Source organism: Ovis aries, chromosome 12 (genome assembly GCF_016772045.2).
Source record: "Ovis aries strain OAR_USU_Benz2616 breed Rambouillet chromosome 12, ARS-UI_Ramb_v3.0, whole genome shotgun sequence".
Taxonomy (NCBI): Eukaryota; Metazoa; Chordata; class Mammalia; order Artiodactyla; family Bovidae; genus Ovis; species Ovis aries.
The window spans coordinates 68,748,329-68,758,919 of NC_056065.1; the positions used below are offsets into that span (position 1 = coordinate 68,748,329).

The 10,591-nt window shown below is 49.2% G+C and overlaps 1 protein-coding gene across 1 annotated transcript in view; it reads right to left on the reverse strand.

The window, feature by feature from the left end:
• SMYD2 (SET and MYND domain containing 2) overlaps positions 1 to 7,005 on the reverse strand; it is a 53,688-nt gene extending 46,683 nt beyond the window's left edge. The window contains exon 1 of the mRNA XM_015099365.3: positions 6,678 to 7,005. Coding sequence (XP_014954851.2) covers positions 6,678 to 6,850 — 173 coding nt within the window. The 5' untranslated portion in view covers positions 6,851 to 7,005. The remainder of the gene's footprint in view (positions 1 to 6,677) is intronic.
• Positions 7,006 to 10,591: the final 3,586 nt, after the last annotated feature.

Below are 10,591 nucleotides of genomic sequence, written 5' to 3' on the forward strand. Positions count from 1 at the left end.
TTAGTTATTGATGACTCCAGTTACAAAGGGATATTTGTAACTACTGACTGCCTCCTCGGGATGCAGAAATACAGCGGCTTAAAATTACAATGATTTCATGTTTTCTTTATATTGACAAGAAAAAGAAAGGGGATATGAACCTCAGGCAAAAGAGTTAAGTCTCAAACACCAAAATCAAGTAGCAACTTTCTTTGCAGTTTTCAAGTTCTGTAAGATGAATTGATGCTTTTGAACTGTGGTGTTGGAGAAGACTCTTGAGAGTCCCTTGGACTGCAAGGAGATCCAACCAGTCCATTCTGAAGGAGATCAGTCCTGGGTGTTCTTTGGAAGGAATGATGCTAAAGCTGAAACTCCAGTACTTTGGCCACCTCATGCGAAGAGTTGACTCATTGGAAAAGACTTTGATGCTGGGAGGGATTGGGGGTAGGAGGAGAAGGGGACGACCGAGGATGAGATGGCTGGATGGCATCACTGACTCGATGGACGCGAGTCTGAGTGAACTCCGGGAGTTGGTGATGGACAGGGAGGCCTGGCGTGCTGCGATTCATGGGGTCACAAAGAGTCGGACACAACTGAGCGACTGAACTAAACTGAACTGAAGATAACTTCACTGTCCCAGGTTCTTAGCAATTCTGAGTTCTGTTGTAAATCAGCTGCTGCCAAACTACAGCCCTGAACCCTGAATCTTCCCAAAGAAATTTAAGACATTTCTGAGCATCTTTTAAAGAATCTTTGGACAGACAGTGTGCCATTAGGTCAGACAGTGCTTGTCCTACAGGAATACCATCCAGGGGCCTTTCAGCACAGCTGAATCATGAATTCTATTCCCAAACCATGTATGTTTAACTTTGCATAGAGCAAAGTTCTGAAGAATGGGTCTGTTTAAGAAAAAAAATAGGCAGGAATGGTTAACATCCTTATGCTGCCCTACCAGAGCACACAGAAACAAACTCTTTATACGTACCTATAAAGACGAAGATGACAAACGCCTTTTAAATAATTTGAACACATTTAAGAATATCCCAGACTTCCCTGGTTGTCCAGTAGTAGAGAGTCCATCTGCCAATGCAAGAGTCCAGTCCATCGAACCTGGGTTCGATCCCTGGTCTGGGAAGACCCCACATGCCATGGGGCAACTAAGCCCAGGTGCCACAATGACTGATGGTGAGGACTGCAACTACTGAAGCCCACATGCCCAAAGACTGCGCTCTGCAATGAGAAAGGCACCGCAATGAGAAGCCTGTGCACCTCGACAAGGAGTAGCCTCCATCACCCAACTAGAGAAAGCCTGCACACAGCAACGAAGACCCAATGCAGTCAAAGTAAATAAATAAAAGTGAAATTAAAAAAAAATAAAAATATTCCAAACTCACCAAAGGACTAGAGCCTCATATTTATTTTCACATTTTATCAGGTAATAGTGGACGATACAGAAGAATATATGCAGTTGTTATACAAATTCCAAACCATGGGAATTTAAAAAAAAAATTCCCTGAAACCGCAGCAACATAAGATATAAATCCAAGACAGATGAATCAATTGATTTTGCTGAACTTTTAGAAACGATGCATTAATCTGTTGCATTATCCACAGGGGCAGGGGGAAGCAAAAGAAAAGCGGTGATAAAAATTGTGTTCACTTGAGAAAGCAGAAGTGACGTAAGTCCTCTTGTCCAGGTGTGAACCACCTGGGACAGTTTCAGGTCAAAAGGGACAGAGATATGTGTGGCTGAGTCATGTAGATATATGGCAGAAACCAGCACGATATTGAAAAGCAATCATCGTCCAATAAAAAATTTTAAATAAAAAAAAAAAAGAAAGGACAGTGAAGGAAAACCACACTCAGAACAGAAAGACACAGTTCCCTCCATGGAGAGGCTGGCCCTTAGGGAGCACTCAATATCTGCCCCCCAAAAATGTGAAATTCAAGGAAACAACTTTTCCAACGCTCAGTTACTTCCCACGTAACACAGGACAAGGTCTTCTCTACACAAGCCATCCTGGGAGGATCAAAACACAAATGTACCTGGAAACGCTTTATGAGTTGCAAAGAGCAACACGATTTAAAGGAATATCATTTTATACGGGATCTTCAAATTTTTACAATCGAGAGGATATTGTGCAATTGCTTTTTGGAGGGAAAGGGGTTAGATGGTGGTTTTAACTCACCAGGGTTTGAATTTCACTTAGGATATCTATCCTGCTGCCAGTCTGCCTCTTTCATCTCAAATCGTTGCTAATCATGCAACTTGGTCACTGGGCCCTGATACACCAGCACAGAAATGATGCTCCCTGCGTGTGAAAAATGTTCCTGTCCTGGCACTGTGCACACCTGAAGTCTTGCAGGACTGCCCCTTGCCACAGCTGAATCATGCTGAAGGCAGAGAGCAGAGCCGTGGTATCCTTGCTAGGTGGACCATTCTGTTTTCCTCTGTTTCTTATTTCAAACCTTTGTTTAATTCCAGGGCAAAAGAGTACTAAAGTCGTTAATCATTTTGGAGCTACACAAGGCTCCTTAAAAAAAAAAACAATAAAGCTTTACCTGTGTAGGCTCATCATATCATTTTCATCAGGTTTTGGAAAATACTGAAAACTGATCCCAGACACCCATTATTTACGCAATTGAATGGGAGGTTGAGAACCGCTGCTTTCAACTCTGGGTCAACTTGCCATCTGAATGATGATTCCACTGGCCAAAAAGGTTTAATATTTTCTTCCCAGCATTCCCCAGTTCAACCTGACCGCCATAAAAATGTTCCTGAAACAATATGTTCTCATACTGTTCAACATTTAGCCAACAGAGCTCATCAAACAAGTCCATAAAAGCAAGACACTGAGCCAATTGTGACACCTCCCGAGGGGTCTGGGTTGTACTAGGCACTTGACTTCCCTGACTCAGGACCAGCTCAGGAGGTGGGTGTTAATGCGCACTGCTTACAGATAAAGGAAGCTGGGAGTAAGTGCGTGCATGCTAAGCTGCTTCAGTCATGTCTGACTCTGTGCCACCCTATGGGTTGTAGACTGCCAGGCTTCTCTGTCCATGTGATTTCCAGGCAAGAATACTAGAGTGGGTTGCCACACCCTCCTCCAGGGCATCTTCCCCACCCAAGGATCAAACCCACATCTCTTATGTCTCCTGCACTGACAGATGGGTTCTTTACCACTAGTACCACCTAGCAAGCCCAGAGGGGCTAAATAATTTGGCTCAAGACAATCCATTAGGAAGGGATGAAACCAGAATTCCAACCCAGTCCATCTGGCCCCAAAGTCCCTCCTTTGCAGTCTCTAAATAAAAGAAAAACTTGAAATACTGAAATGTTGAAAATGGCAAACCAGTATCTCATTATCTACTGTACAAATGGCTGAATTTTATATTCTTCAGTGTAACTTTTTAGAGGAAATCTATTGTCTGTGTGTGTGTGTGCGTGTGCCTGTGTGTGTACATATACCTTTTTTGGGGGGACCACCATGCACATGAGGGGTCTTAGTTCCTGGACCAGGGATGGAAACCTATGATCCCTGCAACGGAAGTGTGGATTCTTAACCACTGGACCACGAGGAAAGTCCCTGTTGGCTATCTTAATCTTCCTACCCATTTCTTTAAAACACATGTAAAAAGATGCAGGGAACAGATTATAGGAGCATGTGCCTATAGAAAGTGAAAGTCACTCAATCATGTCCAACTCTTTGGGACCCCATGGACTGTAGCCTGCCAGGCTCCTCTGTCCATGGAATTCTCCAGGCAAGAATACTGGAGTGGGTTGCCATTCCCTTCTTCAGGGATTTTCCTGACTCAGGAATCAAACCCGGGTTTTCTGTACCGGCAGGCGGATTCTTTATCACTGAGCTACCAGGGAAGCCCTCTCAGATGGAACATGGGTTACAGATTTTTCTCTTTCTGAGACAAACACTAGCAAGTGTTAAAATACATTAAATGTCAAGTGGAAAAGTGTGCCACAAAATACTGACCATACCCAACGTATGTGCTTGCATGCATTGTGCGCGCACACACACACACACACACACACACACACACACACACAATCTGAGAGGTCTGATGAGGACAGCTCCCAACTTGAAGACATTTATATTTTTAGGAGCTGCCTCTTAGCAGCTGAGGCGAGATACACATCTTCCCAAGTGTCACCCTGAAAATGTGATACAGAGGCAAACTTTTGCCTGTGTTACCCTGACAGTAAGAATTCTACTTTGCTCTGACTTAAGAGACTTCCTATTATTTTTCCATTTGCAGAACATACTTATTCTGAAAAACATCACTTCTTTTCCTTCAAAATAAGTCAAACCCTGATACAATTAATATGATAGGGAAGATCTCTGCAGGCTCATTTGTCTTAAGCAATATTATTTACCTTCAACTTCTGGCACAAGAAACAATATGCGCAGTTTTCTTTTTATGGCAGGGGAGGGGAAGTCATGGAAGAGTATTTGAGAATTTTGTTCCTATCCCTGGGGGAACCATGGGGACATACATGTGACCTCCAGTATAGCTGAACAGAATAATCTGTCCTCGGTCTATACGAACAGCTGACAGGGGAAAGACTGCTAAATCTTTGAGATTGATCTAGCCACTAATTCTAAGTGAACTGGATTTAAAAGAAACCAGAGAGTGAGTACAAAGATATTTCTGATTTCACAGGTGTCATGATGTCATGATGTCATCATAGCCTGTGTGTTATTTCAGCTGATTTCAAATGAGTCCTCAGGGAGAGAGAGGAAAGGAACTGTGGGTGTTGACAGAAGTTCACCTAAGCCAGAGAAAAGCAGGAGGAGGTGCAGTGGTCCCTCCCCGGTGCAGGGGCAGCGCCGGAGAGGGGCCGAAGGCAACAGTGACACTAATGACTGTCATTCAGAAAAGGGGGAAACAGAGGCAAACGCCATCCCATAGGGCGGGGTGACTGGCCAAGCTGCACCTGGGGCACCTTCCGGTCTGGAGGTGAGGGCGTGTGTAGCAGGTACAGTTCGGAGGCGAAAGAGAACCATCTCTCTGCTCTGCTGCTCCACTGCGAGCCCAGCTGGATTTGATCTATAATTCACCGGAGGAGGAGTCTGGTAATAGACATCTGAGCGCCTACTAGGTGCCTGGTCCCGCAGTCTTCTCTGCCACGATGGATCCCAGGAATCACCAGGATCCCTGACAGAGGAGGGAGGCCCCTTCTGTGTGGGGTGACCTTGCTTTGCTCCTGCCACTCCAGACACCCACGCTGCTTCAGACTCTGAGCCACAGCGAGGCTCAGAAGATCAAGGGACCAGACACAGCAGCCTTTTTAACTTTGGGAAAACCCAATGCTCACTTCACTCAAACGTCGCAAAGTGGTGCCATGACCCTTTAGCTCTTGGCTCACCAATTCAAAGAGACACATCACATACAGCCCTTAAGCTGCCCACGGCATGATTCTGTGTCTAGTTCCTTTCCAGGTCCCCCCAAAGCGGAAGACAGCTCTGGCAGGGAGTCTGGGCAAGATGACTATAGTATTTAGCTTTTGTCCCTTCTTTTGCTCTGTCTTACCGTGGAATAAGATGAACATATCTCAGGCACTGAGTTCTTCGGTGTGTGTTGGACTGGAGACCTGTATTCAAAAGGTACCTGCAAACCTCAGGTGGGCTTAATCTAGCCCAGAAATCTCCACTTGGAAGATGAAGAAACTGAGGTTCAAAGAAAGGGAAACAGGGTCCGGGAAGGTTCCATGGCATAAACTCCAATGCCATGGTTCCTGCCTCAGTCCTTTTATTGAAGACTTGGCTAGGTAGGCAATGGGCAGAACTGAGAACATCAGATTTCATTTTCTTAACTATAAGCGTGAATATACATACTTCTTCTCTGGGCAGTAGTTCTCTCCCCCTTAAAACTGAAAGTGTTGCATTCACGCTTTCTAAGGGTGCCTTTAGGTCTGAAATTGTCATAAGGCTTGAAGATATAATTATGCGTTGGTGTATGTGAATATATACACATATACACACATACATGATTTGCTCCATTTAAATACCAATTCTAACCAGACGTTTTGCCTAATCCCCCAAGCAACCAGGTTTTCCCAACCCCAAACCAGGGCTAGATCCCGTCCCCCCGTTGCAGTCCCTCTGAACCCCGGATCGGTGCCCTCCTGGCTTCTCCCCAAACACCAAGCGCAGAGGGTGACAAGAAAGACGAGGGGCCACGTACTTCACAAGAAATACGAAGTGTCATTAAGTTCCTCGGCGGTAACACGGCAAGCCTGCGGCAGCGCGGGGCTGGGGGGAAGTAGGAGGGCACAGATCTCATCGCAGGAAGCACAAGTGAAAGGTGACTTGTGCTGTGGCCGCTGCGCGAAACCTGGGGCCCCGCCGGCAAAGCGCCGAGTGGCCAGGGCTGGGGAGCAAGTCTGGCTCCGAGCCCACGTGTTGCAGGCACGACCCTGCCCTGGCGGGTTCGCACAGCCCGCCGGGGCCAGCAGGGAAACGTGCCGTGGTGCAGGGCGTGCGGCGGGAACTTGGCAGGTCTTGCTGAGTGCACGTGGCCCGGCCAGTCCCGGGTTCCAGGTCCCCTCCCGCTCCCCACCCCCGCCCTGGAGCCGCGGGCGCTAGGACCCCGCGAGGCGCGCGCACTCCCGCCCGCCCGCGCGCGCGGCGCCCCCCCCCCCGCCCCCCCGAGCCCCTGCGCGCCCGCCGGCGCCGCCCTACCTGGCGAAGCAGAACTCGCAGTGGTTGCCGCGCTCGCTGACCGTGAGCACGTAGGCGTAGGCCGGGCAGGAGAAGAGCAGGTCCCCCACCTGGAAGGGCTGCAGGGCCCGCAGACCCCGGCCCTTGCCCGGGCTGCAGAAGCGCTCCAGCCCGCCGTCGCCCTCGGCCCTCATCCCGGTGGCCGGGCTGGCGCGGTGGGGGGGGGGGAGCCCCGCGGCTGCGGCTCCCCGCGCGCTGTTATTGGAGCAGCGTCACCCGGAGCCGCGGGGGCGGGAAGCCGCCCGGCGGACGCGGCGGCCACCGCTTCCCCGGAAGGGACGGCGGCCCCGCCCGGCGCTCGCGCGCCCCCGGGAGGCGGGGGACCCGGCCCGGCGGCCCCGCCCCGCGCGCGGGACCCTCGCCCGCGGCCCCCACTCGGCCAACTGTCGGCCGCTGCGGCCACCGCCCGGAGCTGCGTCCCACCGGGCGGCTCCAGGCAGGAGGGCGGAGGCGTGTGCGTCCTGGCGGAGGGCGCGGGCCGCGGCCGCGTTCCGGTGGGCGGGATGGGGTCGCGGTGGGGCAGGTACCCAGAGCCTCCCCTGGACCAGCCAGTAGGATGGCCCGCGCGGGGTTAATAGAAGTTGGCGGGGTTGGGGGGCAAGATGCTTCTCAACCTTCAGTTGGTTCGTCTGTCCTTGTCGAAAACCCTAGAAGGAGTCCTCGGGGAACGCCGAAGGGAAACCGCAGTAGGAAACTGATGTGCAGAGGGTTCAAAGGTGCCTCCCCAAGGTGAAAGGTTTTTAGAGCCCAGTGTGACTCCCAGCAATCTCAAGTATTGATTGTGAACCTACTTTTTTCCCTCTGCCCCTCCGGTGGAAGTTAATTACGTGGACGGAAAAGGAAGTGCACTGGTCAGGCTTGCTCACTCAGACTCTGCGTACAGGCAACGATGCGGAGGGGGCAGGAGATAACCTTTCAGTCAAGGAACTTAAGACTTGCCCGGAGACAGTGCCCTGCTGTGGCCAGAGCACACGGCTAGGGGTCGAATCGGCTTGACCACGCACTGTCATCTTAGAAAAGTCAATTAGGTTATGAGTCACAGAGAGGATTTTCCGTATGAGAAAGAAGGGTTTAATCTGTTCTGCATAGGAGTGTGGAAAGGCTGCAGTTGATGTGCGGGCTTAAGGACTCCGTGTATGAAGAGAGGATTTAGCAAAAGCACTAATACTGAAAGTGTGATCTCAAACTGGGTTGCCTGTGTAAGTTCAGGAGTAGTTCAGCAAAGGGTAAGATCAATGTGATTTGAGTATGTCATCAGAATTTTTGACCCTTCAGTAAAACTCCTAAAATGAAAAAGCCTCTGGCTTTCCTGAAGAGGAGAGTACATCATGGATACTCTCCCATTTAGACAGTTTAAGAAGCATTCACTGAGCACCCACTGTGGCCAGTCAGTGGGATAGAAAGAGGGGCAAAATGTGGGCCTGGGCCTTTTCATTGCATACATTCACAATCCTTATTGGGTGTTACCAGGTCAAATACTGGGCTAAGTGGCTTAAACACATTACCCCCATTAAATATGTAATTCTAACTGCCCAGTGAGTTAGGTGTTATATGTTTCCCATTTCCAAAACTAGGAAACTAAAACTCAGAATACTTTCCAAGGCTACACAGCTAGGTTGCAAAATTTGGTTTCAGCGTCCAGTCAGTCTGACTATGAGGCCCAGGCTCTTAAGTGAAATGACTCTCTGCAAAGACAGCTCTCTGAGACAAGTGGTGTTATAGCGGCTTGTACAAAGCGTTCTGCAGGCAAACAGGCAGGAGAGGACAAACAGCGTGGAGAATGCAGGTTTGGTCAAGGCAGGTGCCACATTCACGTAACCTTTGAGCTGGGCATGGATGATGGATGAGACTTAAGCACAAAAGAAGAGGACAGTTGGTCGGGCTGAAAGAATTTCGTGTGAAGACAAAGGGACTTGAAAGAAAGAATGGTGTGTGGTTGCAACCTGCTGTGTTGAGTGGAGCCTGAGATCTCAGGGAGAGGACAGGAGGTGAGGCAGGAGCATACGGAGGGCATCTTCTCAGGAGACGAGTTTCCTCCCAGAGGAGGTATGGGGGTCACTGAAAATGGTTAAGCAGAGGGGTGCGCTGATCAGTCCAGTGCTGTGAACAGTTCTGCTGCAGCCTCGCCGATAGACTGGAAGGGAGGCGACTGAACACGGGACCACCTGTTAAGACACCACTGGACACGGCGGGCACATGACAGTCAATCTTGTAGGCTCAAGACGGGAACCAGAGACTTCCCTGGTGGTCCAGTGGCCAAGACTCCAAGCTCCCAATGCGGGGGCCCGGGTTGGATCCCTGTTTGGGGAACTAAATCTCGTATGTTGAAACTGAAGATCCCACATGCTGCAACTAAGACCCAGCACAGCCAAATAAATAAATAGTGTTTTTTTTAAACCGCCCCCCTCAAAAAAAACAGGAACCATAAATATTCTAGAATTTGGGGGAATGGAAGAGGCATTTTCTTACTAATGAGGAAAATGAAGCAGAGCTAGCAAGAGATTCCAAGACATATTCATTCATCATTTAAATATTTATGATATGCTTACTGTGTTCCAGAAACAGTGATAAAGGCTTGGGATATAATGGTAATGAGAACAACAACAAAAATCTGACTTAGTCCCTGTCCTCACAGAGCTTTGTACAGTCTGTCTGGCAGAGGAAGCGGACATTAATCAGATAATCACATAAACAAATATAAACTGTCAACAGTCTCAAGTGCTGGAGCAGTGCTTAGAGGACATGACCTAGTCTAGGAATGCTTTTCCGAGCACCGAAGAATTGATGCTTTTGAACTATGGTGTTGGAGAAGACTCTTGAGAGTCCCTTGCCTGCAAGGAGATCCACCCAGTCCATTCTAAAGGAGATCAGTCCTAGGTGTTCTTTGGAAGGAATGATGCTAAAGCTGAAACTCCAGTACTTTGGCCACCTCATGCGAAGAGTTGACTCATTGGAAAAGACTCTGATGCTGGGAGGGATTGGGAGCAGGAGGAGAAGGGGACAACAGAGGATGAGATGGCTGGATGGCATCACTGACTCGATGGACGTGAGTCTGAGTAAACTCCAGGAGTTGGTGATAGACAGGGAGGCCTGGCGTGCTGTGATTCATGAGGTCGCAAAGAGTTGGACACGACTGAGCGACTGAACTGACTGACTGAGGAATGCTTTTCAGAGACAGTAATGACTGAACTTAATCAAGAGAAAAGGAGGGACAAGCATTCTAAACAGAGGGAACAGCATGTGTAACCGAGCAGGACCCCGTGGGGCCTTCTGGGAACAGATCCCAGCCCCTCCCATGTCCCCCACCTGCCTCCTGTCTGTAGGAAAACTTTAGCCTCCCAGGCCTTCCCCAGGTTCCAAGGAGTAAGTTTAATCTAAGAAGTGAGAGAATGTACAAAAAAGGGAAAACAGTCAAGCAAGACAAAACAATAGTTTATCCATTAAATAAAGCCAAAATAATTTAGTTCCTCCTCAAGGGTTATATGGCAACTCACTCCAGTACTCTTGCCTGGAAAATCCCATGGACGGAGGAGCCTGGAAGGCTGTAGTCCATGGGGTCGCTGAGGGTCGGACAAGACTGAGCGACTTCACTTTCACTTTTCACTTTCATGCATTGGAGAAGGCAATGGCAACCCACTCCAGTGCTCTTGCCTGGAGAATCCCAGGGACGGCAGAGCCTGGTGGGCTGCTGTCTATGGGTTCGCACAGAGTTGGACACGACTGAAGCGACTTAGCAGCAGCAGCATCAAGGGTTATAGGTAATATTCTGAGCCATCCTCTGGGCTGCTTTACAGATACTGAAATCCCTGTCAGGTGGAAGAAGTTAACTGCATGGTGACCATCAGCACATCACAGACCCCAGACAGGTTGGAACC